This window comes from Xyrauchen texanus, chromosome 21, assembly GCF_025860055.1.
Source record: "Xyrauchen texanus isolate HMW12.3.18 chromosome 21, RBS_HiC_50CHRs, whole genome shotgun sequence".
NCBI classification, from domain to species: Eukaryota; Metazoa; Chordata; class Actinopteri; order Cypriniformes; family Catostomidae; genus Xyrauchen; species Xyrauchen texanus.
This window is the reverse complement of record NC_068296.1, coordinates 4,386,382-4,402,922: the sequence shown is the minus strand read 5'-3', so window position 1 is coordinate 4,402,922 and position 16,541 is coordinate 4,386,382. Positions and strand designations below refer to the sequence as shown.

Below are 16,541 nucleotides of genomic sequence, written 5' to 3'. Positions count from 1 at the left end.
ACTCAGTTTTCGTTAATATTGTAGTTAAGAGTTTAGCGACGGTCCCTGAATGATGTCATGCGTTCTAGAGACTACTGTCGCGTTCCCGCGTAGCTCTGGAAAGTTCGTCGAGTCAGTTACTAGCGGCGGGGCTGGACGTTATATAAACGGCTCATAAAGCCCGTGTGTGGACTCTAAAACCACACCGAACGACCACTAACCATCAAATACTCGCTCCAGTTCTTACTAGCGACATTAACGCCATTTATACCGGCAGACGTCGCGTGTTGTGTGATTTCTTTGAGAGTGCCGTACTGTGAGGAGACCGAATACTTGTCGCTTTTTGAGGGAAATATTCGCATTAAATCAAAGATGACTGCAGAAGAGGTGGTGAATGAAGGTCATACCATCGCCATCGAGGGTGAAGACATCACCCCGAAGAAAGATGGAGGTGTTTTAAAGGTAAACTGCAGTCAAATGAGCCGCATTGACTCCATGGCTGAATGCATGCTTGATATAGCAAATACTTACCTCCTATTGCCAACTTTAAGAAATATGATGCTGTTATATGTTATATTTATAAAGTGTATAATCGCGTCCCGCAATCTGCATTTCATTAAAGTTAATGCGATTGTTTGAAGCACCTCCTGGTGCTGATTTTGGTGCATTTCTAGATCTTTCTAAAAGCTAGTCAGATTCATTCCAGTTTGTATGGATGTGAATGTAAAGATAAACCACTTGCAATGTCAATTTATCAATAAAATGCTATCTACTCTGCATCAACACCTATGTTATTAATGTGCATGTGTTTGTACTGTAGTTAACATTAGCTTCCAAGCTAAACCGGTTGTCTAATCTGTTGCGCGAGGTGCAGTGCACTAAAATGTGTGTCATGCAATGATTTCTGCCCAACATCTATTAATCTAAGTGGGTCAGTGTGATATCCATGAGATAACTGTCAGTTATCGTTTAGAGGTGTATAATGCAGTCCTCACATGGTGTATAAGTCCATGCCATCCTCATTTAACACATCTCTGGGAAAATTTTCTCAAGTTCTGGAGCTGTTTACAGATGGAAATTAAGAGTAAAACAAGAATAACTTGTTTGGAATGATGCTAAATACTTCCAACATGATGAGCAGGATGATTTATTTACACATCAAATTTGTCTGTAAGTGTGATGTGTTATAATGGCACACCTGGCACACCTATCTAATGTAAGTGTCATCTACTGTATGCTGTACTACACAATCCATCTGTTGTCACTCATGTAGTGTTTAATAAACGAAAATGTTAGGCGTGAACATCTTTCTGCCCCGCAGTCTTTGAAGATTGACAGCTCACAGGTGTAGCTTGCCCTGCCACTAAACAGATTGATGATTAATCTCTTTCTGTCCCCTACAGCTGGTCAAGAAAGAGGGTGCGGGCGCTGAGTTTCCCATGACTGGTGATAAAGTATTTGTGCACTATGTCGGAACACTGCTTGACGGAACTCCGTTTGATTCAAGCCGAGATCGAGGAGAGAAGTTCTCCTTTGAGCTGGGAAAAGGTGGGTTTTGTTTTAAAGAGGTCATATTCTACAATTTTTGTTCTTGCCGTGAACCAAACCAACCATCTATGAGGTGAATCACAACATTACGTACTTCTGATTTGAAGCAAAAAAGACCATTTGCTTATCACTTTGTTACACTAGTGTTCCCGGTCAAAAATGATCGGCCATTGGAAATGAACGGATTAGACTACCAAATACAGAAATATTAAGTGTTCAGGAGCATCACAGTTCTTTAGATGAACACATATGTGGAGGTGTGTTTGCACACACAAAGTCCTCGGACTTGTGCACACACACACACACACACACACACACACACACACAATGTGTGTGTTGAGCCCCTTTTTATGCGTCGTCTTTCCATGTACATTCTTTGAGGAATATTTCAAGATCTACTCATCATATTATGTTGTGTTTGGGCTTGTTTGAATCAGGATACTCTGCCTGAGTTACGATATGTCATTGTCTATGTTATATGTATGTGTCAGGAAGTAATAAGGATAAACATGACAAAAAGACAGTCCTGTTTACTATATTTATGTGTGTCTGTGGTAATTTCATACACTAAAACTCACTGCAGTTTGACCTCTGAGTGAATCAATCTTGCTCATTACATTCTACAAATTGGGACCTTTCCAATGATATATAACATATAGCTATCTCATCTTTTTTATGATTTTACCAACTCTGAATATAATTGTTGTGATAACAAATTTGCAAATGATGAGAACAAAACCGTTCTCATGAACCGTTCGTCAGCTAATTTAAAAGCATTATTTAAGAATTGGTAGGATCAGCTGTATGCATTGTAAAGTCCTGATTTTAAGCTTTAAAAAGACCCCTATTTTGTTCAGATCAAGCAAGTGGTTATTTATTTATTATGTAATAGTTATATTTAATGCTTCTGCAGGGACTGCCCCCCACTAGCCTGGCATGAGCTCAGTTCAATAAAATCCCTCTATAAATAAAAATACATTATATCTCTTTCAATATCCTCTTGGCTCTTTACAGTCAGTAAACAACTAAAACAAAAATAAACATTTTATAGCACGGATGCTGTCAAAAAGCAATTCGACTCCACTCGTTATGTGCGCTCTTAAAGAGACAGTACCAGTTTTTGGCATGTGTTCTACAAATCAATTTGAATTCTTGTAGAAGTACAAATTATGAATGTCAACATGAAACGTGTAACATATGTACAGGGCTCAATGCTAAGGATTTTTTATACTGGACCGGTTGGGACTGTGCTTCAGATATTTACTCGCCGTGGCAAAATTTTCCCTGGCCTCAACACAAAAATGACAAATAGGTGTTTTTACCATCATGGCTTTAAATTATTTAAATGTCCGAAGTTAAATATTTTTGACATATGTTATGTTTTTAATACAATGTCTCCTAGGGGCTTGGGTAGCTCAGCGAGTAAAGATGCTGACTACCACCCCTGGAGTCACGAGTTCGAATCCAGGGTGTGCTGAGTGACTCCAGCCAGGTATCCTAAGCAACCAAATTGGCCCGGTTGCTAGGGAGAGGAGAGTCACATGAGGTAACCTCCTTGTGGTCGCTATAATGTGGTCCAGAGTCACTAAGTCACCACGAGGACTTGGAGCGTATTGGGAATTGGGGAGAAAAAGGGGAGACATTTTTTTTAAATACAATGTCCCCCAAAATTGAATCACATTTATAATTTGCAAGGTATGATTAATGCCATATGTAATCCTATATATGCATTTTACAGATATAAATTCAAAATGCATCATTTTAACCTCAGCCGTCCTGCCATTTACACATGTGCTTTTTAAGCCAAGAGTTCTGTGGAGGAGATGATGGGTTTTGGTCACCTGTTTAGTCATGCTGTCAGGCAACTTTTGCCCATGTGTAGTGTTTTCACAAGAAGGATCAAAGATTTAGTCACGGAGTTAAAGGTTTGATTATTGGCTGAGAGAACAGACTTGCTACTAAATCAGTTGTGATGTGTACTATAAAGTAGGTAGATTTTAGGCCTAATCTGTGAATTATCAATGTGTATATGAAATCAGACAACCCAAACAAGACCAACACTGACTGATATACAAAAACAAAAATACCTGTACGGTCCAGAAATGAGATGTGTAACGGGTGTTTTGTGAGGATGATATGAAGTAGACCGTTTGAAATATTCATCTTCACCCTTCAGCTTAACAGCTCTGATAATAACAGCCTAATAGCCATAATGATCATGCTTCTTTTTATATCAAATGGCATTATCATGTCGAATTAAAGTTTATATTGTGAAACATTATCTAATTAAAGGTATACTTACATTTTGGATATTGAGCAGCTCGTGATTTCCAGATACATGTATAACTGGGGTTTACAAATGTATTACGTTTCATTTGGCGCTTCATCTCTAAAGGCGTATTAATGAGAGAAAATATGTTTTTTTTTTTTTTTTCAGTAGGAATAAACCTAGCACTCTGTCCCTTTACGGGAGCACATGCATGTTAAACAGACTACGCTACATGGAAAGAGATGATGATGAGACAATGCATGGAGAGACATGTATTTTCTGTCCTAATAGAAAGATACTGTTGATTTCTTGTGTTCCAATGTGCGGATTACTAATTTTCACCAACATGTAAAAACGAAAAATGTGGGGATTTCGTGCACTGTGAACACGGAATGTGCAGGAGTATTTAAAATGTTGCAAAACAGGTTAAATCCCACTACAAAATTCATTAAGTGGGGTTTTTTCCTGCTGTTTTCTACACATTGGTAATAGCTGCTGCTAAAACAGGACAGTGCTAGGAGAGTGCGCTCTGTCTCTCCACGATCTTGTGCGTGCACGCGACTGTGCCTTGACACATCTAGTATATTATGCATTGCGCATCTTTGCGAGATAAATATATACTCTCGCTCACTCGTCGGTTAGAAGACTTCATTCCCTCTATGTAATTTCTGTGCTCTCTCGCTTGTTGTTTGCTTGCTCTAACGTTATAAATGCAGCACTGGCCCGATCGTGCAAGTGAAAGTTCTAGCAACTGGCCGAATCTTTCTCACGCTGGCCCCTGTCCATCGGGCAGTCCTTATTGTCGAGCCCTGATGTATATGCATTCTAAAATATGTATATTGGGGAAATACATGCTTTTGAACATATTTAAAAAGCTAAAACTTTACCAACATAATGAAAAGTTAATAATATAATTTGTAAAATGTATCTTTTTGTGATATACCTAGTTAGAATTAACAGCATTAGCTGAGAATTTATTTCATGTGTAAGCACAGTGCCATCATAAATGAAATATAAGCATAAAAATCGATATAGAATTCAAAATGGAATTGAGAGCTTGTGGCTATTGGCCCCATTTACTTCCATTTGTAAGAGCCTCACTGTAACCTTGATTTTGGCTTCATTTATTTAAATAATGCCACGAATGGCATCGATTGAGCTTAACTTTTATTAAACCCTAAATTAATATTGTATCAAACCTGAAAATATAAACTGTTTTACATGCAAGTCGTTTTTCAAACTTCATTTGCTCTGTTACAGGTCAGGTGATCAAGGCTTGGGACATCGGCGTGGCAACAATGAAGATTGGTGAGATCTGTCAGTTGATTTGTAAACCCGAGTATGCCTATGGAGCTGCTGGCAGCCCACCCAAAATCCCACCCAATGCCACCCTTGTGTTCCAGGTGTGGCCACGAGCTAATCAAAGTATTGCAAAGACCTGTATTGATTATAACACAAATATCTTCTGTATTGATCTTTGTGATCATGTAATTGTATGTGTGTCTGACAGGTGGAGTTGTTTGAGTTTCGTGGGGAGGACATCACTGAAGATGAAGATGGTGGAATTATTCGCAGGATCATCACTAAGGGAGAGGGTTACACGAAACCTAATGAGGGAGCATCTGTAGAAGGTAAAACACACTCCTATTTCACTGTTCTCACTCACAATTCTTAAAACACAATCATTAAATTATATTTAGACGACTTCAGCCACAAGAAGTCAATCAGAATGTAAAAAAGAAAAAAAAACATGTTTTTTTCACAATCGCCTTAATTCTAGCTTGTACTATTCTGGTAAACAATGTTTTTAATGAAGGAATGGTCCCTTAGGATTAATTGCTTGTGTTAGTATTTTTCCTTACTTGTAAGTTGCTTTGAAAAAAAGTGTGTGCCAAATGCATAAATGTTAAAGCTGCACAACAGTTGTTGATCTTTCCTTTTCTCTGGATTAGTGTGTTTGGAGGGTCGTCACGAGGACCGTGTCTTCGACGAGCGTGAGCTGAAGTTCGAGGTGGGAGATGGAGAGAGTTTGGGTCTGCCATCAGGTGTGGAGAAAGCCCTGCAGTCTATGGAGCAGGGAGAAGAGGCACTCTTCACCATCAAACCAAAGTAAACAAATGTGCTCAGAGGCAAGATTTCATCCCGGATTGTCTTTTATCTCTTCCTGAGTATGTATTTATTCATGTATTTATTTTTGCACACCAATCTCAGGTATGGCTTTGGAACTGCTGGCAGTGAACAATTCAACATTCCACCTGGTGCAACACTGCAGTACAAAATCACACTGAAAGCATTTGAGAAGGTCAGTGTGTCCTACTAAATATATGCACAGCATAGTAAAATTCACACCCAAATATTCAAATTACAGAATAGAACCGATTGCTTCACAGTGTTTAACTCTTTTAGCTCTGAGGATGTTTTTAAGGATTTCCCGTTTCAGTGTAAATCTCTAAATTAAAGGCCTAAAACAAGTTGGCTCAAGTGTTTGGTATCATTGTAATTAAAATATCAAATGTATAAATTATGATCAATTATAATAGTCTCAGCCTAAGAAACTACCAAAAAAAAAAAAGTTATAAATAATGTGGCTCTGAAAAACAGCTTTTTGTGCAAATTTCTACAAAAAAACTATTTTGTGTTGAAAGCAATCAAAAGTTTATTATCCTAGCATACAAAAATGTCTCCAAGTGTCCAAAAGTCTCTAAACAAAAACAAAACAAAATAATTGTACATAGGAACTAATTACACATGCAAACACAACAATGACTAAAGGTTTGCGTTGCATGGAGATGTGATTTTAGTAATGAGATTTCGCAGAATGAGTTCCATTCTGTGCCATTTGAGTCATCAATGAGTCTGTGTTATTTCCTTGGCACTCTCTACTGGTGGCTATATGTAACAGTCACCAATTATATGTCTCTCTACCCAAATGTGGATGCTTTTCAGACCGATCTGAAACCAATCTGATTGGTTTTGCATTTCATGATGGTACATAATTTCGATGACATCATCTGATCCAGGAAAGCTAAAGTGTTTTCAACCAGATTGCATGATGTGTGCACATTGTGCTTTATGTCAAATATCTAATGATCTATGCATTCGATTACCTTGTGTGTGGGATTGTTTGAAAGATAATTGTATCCTATGTGATGTATTTATTTATTGTTTATCTTTCATGAAGTTATAAGTGAAAACGTTGCCTATAAGCAACGCTAACAATAAAAGTCAAAGACTTTTATTTACTTTGCCATTACTTGCTATATTTTTGTCTGTAAGTTAAACTAATAATCTTTGAGAGGTTTCCGACAACATTTAACATGTGGCTATTTGATGTTTTTACTGATTTCAATATGTACAGTGCAAAGGCCTGCTGGTGGACCCATCCAATCTTAAAGGGTTAAGGCTCCATAAAATAGCTTGACAACTAGGAAGTTAATTTTAAAATAGGAAGTTATAGCAAGACAGTCTTTAGTTTAATCCCTGCATATATATATTATATATATTATATAATATATTAATGGCCCATTTACCTGTAAGGGAGAATGCCAATTTAAAATGCAATTTTTTAAATTATTATTTAAAAACTAGCTTTTGGTGACTGATGGTCTCAAAGCTAGCATAAATAGACTAAAGGCTAATAATAAAAACTTTTTTGATTTCATGGGTTTTTATAAAATAATCAAGAGTTCTTTCAGCAACTCTTGATTCTAGATCTTTTCAGTACACACAGTTAGTGATCTGTTATAGTGATATGAGCAGCATATATGACTCTTGGTTGTGAAAATGTGAAGTTAAGATGCCATATCCTGTCACAAAGGCCAAAGAATCCTGGGAGATGAACTCCATTGAGAAACTGGAACAAAGCGCATTTGTCAAAGAGAAAGGAACACAGTATTTTAAGGTAAAAGACATTTCACACACACTGACTTTTACTCACTCTGCTTTCTCTTATAATCCAATTGTAATTGTGAGTTAATTAAAATGCTACTATTGGTGACTGAACACAAATGCGTATGCCAGTATGTGGTGAAACTCAATGTTGGATGATTTGCATGAGTAATTGGAGTGTGCTAATGTGTTCATAGGAGGGGAAATACAAGCAGGCAGCCGTCCAATATAAACGCATTGTGTCGTGGTTGGAGCATGAGTCCAGTCTGCAGGGCGAGGAGGAAGAGAAAGCCAAAGCACTGCGATTGGCTGCTCATCTCAACCTGGCTATGTGCTACTTAAAACTGCAGGACCCAAACCTCGCCCTTGAGAACTGTGACAGTGTAGGAAATACAAAATACTCCTTTCATGCATGTGACAAGTATTTATCAGTGCTAATGGCAATATGAAATAAAAATTAACCCTATTTACTATTTAAATGTACATTCCTTGTCTACATGGTTTCCCATGTATATTGCAAGGAAATTCCCCTCCACACTGATTTGCGATCATTTTTGTCTTTTCTGTTTCTTTGTGTGAAGGCATTGGAGCTGAACGCGAATAACGAGAAGGCTTTGTTCAGGCGAGGGGAGGCACTGGTTTTCATGAAGGAGTTTGACAGGGCGAGAGCAGACTTCCAGCACGTCGCTCAGTTGTATCCAGCCAATAAGGCGGCAAAGAGCCAGATTCTGCTCTGCCAGAAACATATCAAAGAGCAACATGAGAAGGACAAACGCCTGTATGCCAACATGTTCCAGAAGTTTGCAGAGAGGGATGCCAAAGTAAGTGTGTGCAGTCAGGACACACACACACACACACACACACACACACATACAGTATTTATACAGTTGAAGTCAGAATTTTACATACACCTTAGCCAAATTCATTTAAACTCAATTTTTCCACAATTCCTGACATTTAATCATTGATAACATTCCCTGTCTTGGGTCATTTAGGATCACTACTTTGTTTTTAAGAATGTGAAATGTCATAATGGCAGTAGAGATAATTATTTATTTCAGGTTTTATTTTTTTGTCAGTATTTGGATGACCTCCTTGCTCAAACATGCTTTTTCAGTTCTGCGGATTGGGGTCGGGGCTTTGTGATGGCCACTCCAATACCTTGACTTTGCTGATGTCTTAAGATGCTTCTTCAATATATCCACACAATTTTTCTGCTCATGATGTCATCTATTTTGTGAAGTGCACCAGACCCTCCTGCAGCAAAGCACCCCCATGCTTCACTGTTGGGATGATGTTCTTCGGCTTGCAAGCCTCACCCGTTTTCCTCCAAACATAACGATGGTCATTATGGCCAAACAGTTCAATATTTGTTTCATCAGACCAGAGGCTATTTCTCCAAAAAGTAAGATCTTTGTCCCCCTGTGCACTTGCAAACTGTAGTCTGGCTTTTTTATGGCGTTTTTGGAGCATTGGCTTCTTCCTTGCTGAGCAGCCTTTGGTTATGTCGATGTAGGACTCATTTTACTGTGGATATAGATACTTGTCTACCTGTTTCCTCCAGCATGTTCACAAGGTCCTTTGCTGTTGTTTGATTGATTTGCACTTTTCGCACCAAACTACATTCATCTCTAGGAGACTGAATGCATCTCGTTCCTGAGTGCTATGACGGTTGCGTGGTCCCATGGTGTTTATACTTGTATAGAAGGTGTACCTGTGGATCTATTTTAAGTCCTACCTTCAAACTCAGTGCCTCTTTGCTTGACATCATGGGAAAATCATAAGAAATCAGCCAAGACCTCAGAAAAATACATTTATGGACCTCCACAAGTCTGTTTCATCCTTGGGAGCAATTTACAAATGCCTGAAAATACCATGTTCTAGTGCCCGATCTGTCTGCCGATAATATTAGCCTTTCACAGATATATCGTATCAAGTATATGTTTTCAGATATGCACAGATATGAAAGTTTTGCAGAACATATAATGCAGAAAACAATGCTTTGGGTCATTGAGAATTTGTGTCATAACATAATTTGTCCAGCAGAGCGCTCCAACTCCATTGTTTGCTGAGCTGACGGCGTTAAGTTGCTAACTAGTTTGTGAAATACATTCTGGAAGTTAATCAACAACGACCCCATCATTTTCCCTTTTCAATATAACATTATCCCTGTCCCTGAAAACCATGTCACTTATGTTTATCACATCTGTTTGCGATGTTGGCCAGCTATAGTTGGTATATTGAAAGGTAAGCATCAGAGCGTCTTTTTGTAGCTCCGTGCGGTAGTGGATTGTGTCTTTTGAGTGTTGAATTCATGCTACGTTGTTGCTTGGTTAGTGAGACGCAAAGCTGGAAAGTTAATAAAGTCAATTTTTACTCTCTGTGACAAAGAGCTTAAAGCTAGCTTGCCAACCACGTAGCTACATTCATACATTGTCAGCTGAGTGGAAGTTAATGTGTAAACAACCTGTTTTGTTCAGGATTTGCAGTTTGGTACCCCCTTCAACTGAACAATTCCAGTCGTTTCACCTGAACTTGTATAGCAGAATAGAGTGTAACACCGTTTGAATCCAGGGTGTCCTGAGTGACTCCAGCCAGGTCTCCTAAGCAACCAAATTGGCCTGGTTGCTAAGGAGTGTAGAGTCACATGGGGTAACCTCATCATGGTCACGATTAGTAGTTCTCGCTTTCAATGGGGTGCATGGTTAATTGTGCGTGGATTGCAGAGAGTAGCATGAGCCTCCCGGGATGTGAGTCTCCACGGTGTAATCCACAGCGAGCCATGTGATAAGATGTGCGGATTGACTATTTTAGAAGCGGAGACTTGTTCTCCGCCACCTGGATTGAGGTGAATAATTGCACCACCACAAGGACCTACTAAGTAGTTGGAATTGGGCATTCCAAATTGGGAGAAAAGGGGATCAAAAATAAAATAAAAAAAACACCATGGGACCACGCAGCCATCATACCGCTGCGCAAGGAGATACATTCTGTCTCCTAGAGATTAACATAGTTTGGTGTAAAAAGTGCAAATCAATCCCAGCAAAGGACCTTGCTGGTGAAGATGCTGGAGGAAACGGGTAGACAAGTATCTATATCCACAGTAAAACTAGTCCTTCTCGACATACCCAAAAAGGCTACTCACCCAGGAAAAAGCCACTGCTCCAAAACCGCCATAAAATAGCCAGACTATAGTTTGCAAATGCACATGGGGAAGGAAGGAATGGAACAGGGTGAGGCTTGCAAGTCGAGAACACCATCCCAGCCATGAAGCATGGGGGTGGCAGCATCATGTTGTGGGGGTGCTTTGCTGCAGGAGGGTCTGGTGCACTTCACCAAATAGATAGCATCACGAGGAAGAAAAATGATGTGGATATATTGAGGCAACATCTCAAGACATCAGCCAGGAAGATAAAGCTCGTCACAAATGGGTCTTCCAAATGGACAATGACCCCAAGCATACCTGCAAAGTTGAGGCCTACAAACCTGACACAGTTACACCAGTTCTGTCTGGAGGAATGGGCCAAAATTCCAGCAACTTATTGTGAGAAGCTTATGGAAGTATCCCCAAATCATCTGACCCAAGTTAAACAATTTAAAGGCAATGCTATCTAATACTAACAAAGTGTAAACGTCTGACCCACTGGGAATGTGATGAAAGAAATAAAAGCTGAAATAAATCTCTACTATTATTCTGACATTTCACATTCCTAAAATAAAGTAGTGACCTAAGACAGGGAATGTTTTCTATGATTAAATGTCAGGAATTGTGAAAAACTGAGTTTAAATGTTTTTGGCTAAGGTGCATGTAAACTTCTGACTTCAACTGTTTAGATAGATAGATCTGTTTTTTTACAAAGTGATACAAATTAGAAATATTTTTCAAATCTAGTTTAAAAAGTGTAAAATCCGTAGTCATGTAATCTTTTAGTTAATGTTGGTTTTACACATTTTTGAAAAACATTCATTTAATTTGAGCAATTTTACGTAACTAATTCATCATAATCGAACTGAAGTATTTATATAATTAATGTTTTATATATCAATGACGTGATGCTGATTTTATTTTTATTTTTTTGTCCACGTCTCAAATTATTCAAAAATAAATTACAAATGCAATTCACACTAAACAATTACTTGAATTCACATCTTCTATGATGAACTTGTTTTCAATGAATGAGTTGTAAGTCATTTTGACTTTTTTTTTTTTCTGGGGCTTAAAGTCAAAAATGTCATGTGGTGTAACCATCTGGAGACGTATATATTTAAAGTATAATTGAAAGCTGAAATTCATGAAAAGACATGTTGGCTGAATAACCTTTTATCATTTATTTTTTACGGCAAAATACGCAGTTTAAATTTTTCTTTTAAAATATGATTCGTATTTCAAAAATATTAGGTTTGACCACTATTTTAAAGTCATGTAGGTTGCATTTTTGCTATCATGTGACAAAAATCATAATGTTTAATGTATAATAATTGTTTGTTTTGTGTTTTAACAGAAGGAGGCGGAGCAGGAAAAGAAACCGAACGGTAGAGTGATGGAAATAGATGAAAACGGAGCCCAGGAACAGACTGCAGCATAATAGTGCGCTTGTGTGCGTGTTTGCATTATTTACTGTCTTTTGTGTTCTTGTTTCGTTTGTTTTTAAGAGGTTTTTGTACCTTCTATGATTTCTGACCCGCTGAAATGACTGTTTATTCGAGTGTGTACGCATACATGCTCCAGGTTCTAATCTGATGTACAGTAGCAAGCCGTTTGCTTTCGTCCTGTTGCCAGACCCTTACGGCCAGGGTGTGCACTCGCTTTGTGATTGCACATGTGTATGAATTTTTTGTGTGTGCATTACTGTAAGGCAGTTAGTTGGCGAAGCCGTGTTCTCTGCTGCGTGTCTCTCTTTATACTGGGAGAAATAAAGGGGAAATTAAACTGACTCGTTCTCAGTAAATAGCCTGTACTTCAGCCTTTCAGAAGCATCGCAAGTGTTGCACTGCTGTACAAATAAAGTGCTTTTCTGTCCTGTCACTCACGTGCATGGAAATGATCGCCAGGGCTAAGAAGACTGTTTTGTTTAATGTTTTGTTATCTCTGAGTTGTAAACACTTAATTAATTTTTTTTAAAAACTTATTTTCACTCCATTTAACCACAACTGGAAGCCTTTCGGTGGTGAACCTCAAGTCTTACGAGCTGTTTAGAGAAGAAACCACCACATCAGTCAAGTCTCGTGCTTCACTCATGTTATTGTTTGAACATCATCGATAAGTGGCTGAGATTTGTAGTATTGCCTCTTCATCTTGGTGTGGACAGGATTATCCATGGTTGTACAAAATCGTACTTTCAGACTGTGATTTATTGGCGTTGATGGGAAGGATTTAATGTATTATACAATTGTAAAAGAGGCTTGTGAAGGCAATATTACTGTAGTGTAGTTTGTGTGGGTGATCGAGACATACTCATGGTTCTGTTCCCATGTCCTTGATACTCTTCTGATGTTGACTAGAACAATAAAACAAACTCTGAACCCTCCTGGAGGTTTTGGTCTTATGTCTGGTGTATTGTCTACATTATGAAGGTACAATGGGAAGGTAAAGACATCAATTACAAGCCAGTAGAAATAATAAACAAGGATATACTGCACATTATTTCGGCCAGTGCAGTCAGCTAAAATAAGAAAGCAAAAGAAAAAATTGTTTTTGCGAGGCTTATCAAATAAAACCCTCATAAAATGTTACAATTGCAACCATAGTTCCCATAATCCTAATATCGAAGTCATGACATTTGGCTCTAGATTGTCAAGGAAAAATTGCAGAAATGTTATTTGCCAAGTACCGTAACAAGTTTGTAGAACTTGATGATAGAATCTATGAATATGTGATAGAAAAACGTCAGGATGCGATGCCAATCACAAGAGAAATCATTCGGCTGAGGGCTCTGGAGATAGCCAAGCAGCTGAACATACCGACAAATGAATTCAATGCTAGCACTGGGTGGTGTACACGAATGATGCGGCGCAAAGGGCTGACACTGCGGCGTAGAACAATTCTGGCCCAGCGCTTGCCCTCAGACTTCGAGGAGAAGTTGCTGTCTTTTCAGCGATATGTGCTTAAACTGAGGAAAACTCACTCATACCCCCTGGATCAGATAGGGAATGCTGACCAAACACCAGTGTTTTTTGACATGCCAACATCTGTCACTGTTGCCAAGAAAGGGGACAAATCAGTTATTGTGCGATCTACTGGAAATGAAAAAAACCGAATCACTGTAATGTTGGCGTGTCTCGCTGATGGGACCAAACTCCCCCATATGTGATTTTGAAACGCAAGACTATGCCAAAGGAGACGATGCCAGCTAGCATTATCGTACGTGCCCAGGAAAAGGGCTGGATGGACACTGACCTGGTAGTGGACTGGCTTAAGGTAGTGTGGGGCAGGCGCCGCGGTGCGCTTCATAAGAAGAGAAATATGCTCGTTTTGGATGCATTCCGCGGACACTTGACGGAGCCCGTCAAAACTCAGTTGCGGAAAATGAACGGTGATCTAGTGATCATACCGGGGGATGACAAGCCAGCTACAGGTATTGGATGTAGTCGTCAACAAGCCATTCAAGGATAATCTGCGCAAGAGGTACACTGAGTGGCTCCTGTCAGGCGATCACTCACTGACGCCTACTGGAAAAATTAAGAAGCCAGCAGTGCATCTGCTCTGTACTTGGATCCTCCAAGCATGGGATGCCATATGCCAGGAGAGCATCATTCATGGATTTAAGAAATGCTGCATATCAAATGCCCTTGATGGGAGCGAGGATGACATTCTGTGGGAGGGGCTCGTGGAGCATCATGATAGTGATGACAGCGAGAGTGAGCATAGCGAGGCAGGGGATCTCTGTGAGGAATAGGCCTAGTTTAATGTGCAGCATAAAGGCCCATTTGCACTGCTGTTCTTATTGCAACCCCACAGTTTGGTTTGTTTCAAGACTTTAATGTCAGATGTGTTTGATTAAAAGCAGATGTTATTTTCTATTTATCTTCACAGTACGACAATTACATGCATACATAGGCCTACGTAATTATTGCATTTTTGTGAAAAGGTTATTCATTCATTTATTTCTGAACTCATTGACAGTGCACTTTATTTTGTGACAAATTAATCCAAATATTTAATGAATGGTGTTAAAATGTTTATTCAATGAATTATCACTAGAATTTTCAAATAAAATTATTTTCTGTTGAAAACCAGATTTTTTCCACAAAAATCTATTTTTTTCCACAAAATAAGTCTGGAAAATGGGGGGGTCGTCTTATATTCAGTGTCGTCTTATATTCGGGTATATACGGTAAGTTGCACTTGCAAGGAATTTGACACTTTCAACATCATATTAAGTACTCATGATAATATAACAATGCAGGCTACACACACACACAATACAACATGGTGTGAAAAGTGCAATTGCAGTGAGAATTAAAGATTATATAACTTGTCTATAGAAATAAGTGAGAAAAATACAATATATACAATTAGGGTCAAATAAATAAACAGGCGAAAATGCCTGTGAAATTAAAAATGTCCTATAATAATTTTTTTCTGTTTTAATTATTACCATTTATTTGTAACATCTAATTTATTTCCTAATATTCTAACTGTAGTTATACACATTTTTGCATGATGTTGATTTAATCTTATGGGTAGGAGGTCATATAGTCTCAATTGAATAATTCAGATGAAATTGAAGTGTATGAATAAAAGAATGACAATAAATTGAAGTCATTCATTAAAGTCCTAATAAAGGTAAAAAAAAAAAAAAAAATCAAATCTATGGGGCAATTTTTGCCCCGTATTGAGAAATGTAATTTCTGACGCTGTTTACTACACTTTTTAATGTGCACAAATCCGGAGCCCCTGAGCGGACAGGGTGGGAATGACATTTTTTTCTAAAATAGTTTTGCGTGCCCTCGCAATAAATTTACCATGGTTTTACTAAAATAACCATATTTTAACATTGATATTCTTAGTAAAACCATAGTACAAATTCAGGAAAACAAAAACTATGGTAATTAAAATCATAATTATGTGGTTATTTTGATTTTACTTAAAAATATAGTACTCACTAGATTAACCATGGTAATCTATAATAAAACCAGCCTACTTTATAGATACAGTATACTGTATATACACTTACCTAAAGGATTATTAGGAACACCATACTAATACTGTGTTTGACCCCCTTTCGCCTTCAGAACTGCCTTAATTCTTTGTGGCATTGATTCAACAAGGTGCTGAAAGCATTCTTTAGAAATGTTGGCCCATATTGATAGGATAGCATCTTGCAGTTGATGGAGATTTGTGGGATGCACATCCAGGGCACGAAGCTCCCGTTCCACCACATCCCAAAGATGCTCTATTGGGTTGAGATCTGGTGACTGTGGGGGCCATTTTAGTACAGTGAACTCATTGTCATGTTCAAGAAACCAATTTGAAATGATTCGAGCTTTGTGACATGGTGCATTATCCTGCTGGAAGTAGCCATCAGAGGATGGGTACATGGTGGCCATAAAGGGATGGACATGTTCAGAAACAATGCTCAGGTAGGCCGTGGCATTTAAACGATGCCCAATTGGCACTAAGGGGCCTAAAGTGTGCCAAGAAAACATCCCCCACACCATTTCACCACCACCACCAGCCTGCACAGTGGTAACAAGGCATGATGGATCCATGTTCTCATTCTGTTTACGCCAAATTCTGACTCTACCATCTGAATGTCTCAACAGAAATCGAAACTCATCAGACCAGGCAACATTTTTCCAGTCTTCAACTGTTCAATTTTGGTGAGCTCTTGCAAATTGTAGCCTCTTTTTCCTA

General features: G+C 38.5%; 1 protein-coding gene across 1 annotated transcript; it reads left to right on the top strand.

The window, feature by feature from the left end:
• The first annotated feature begins 73 nt into the window (after nt 1-73).
• LOC127661523 (peptidyl-prolyl cis-trans isomerase FKBP4-like) lies at nt 74-13,211 on the top strand. Its single transcript, XM_052152261.1, has 10 exons — nt 74-441; nt 1,383-1,527; nt 5,057-5,199; nt 5,307-5,427; nt 5,749-5,905; nt 6,008-6,098; nt 7,614-7,697; nt 7,882-8,067; nt 8,266-8,505; nt 12,187-13,211. The coding sequence occupies exons 1-10, from the start codon at nt 352-354 to the stop codon at nt 12,268-12,270; spliced, it is 1,341 nt and encodes a 446-aa protein (XP_052008221.1). The 5' UTR covers nt 74-351; the 3' UTR covers nt 12,271-13,211.
• Nucleotides 13,212-16,541: the final 3,330 nt, after the last annotated feature.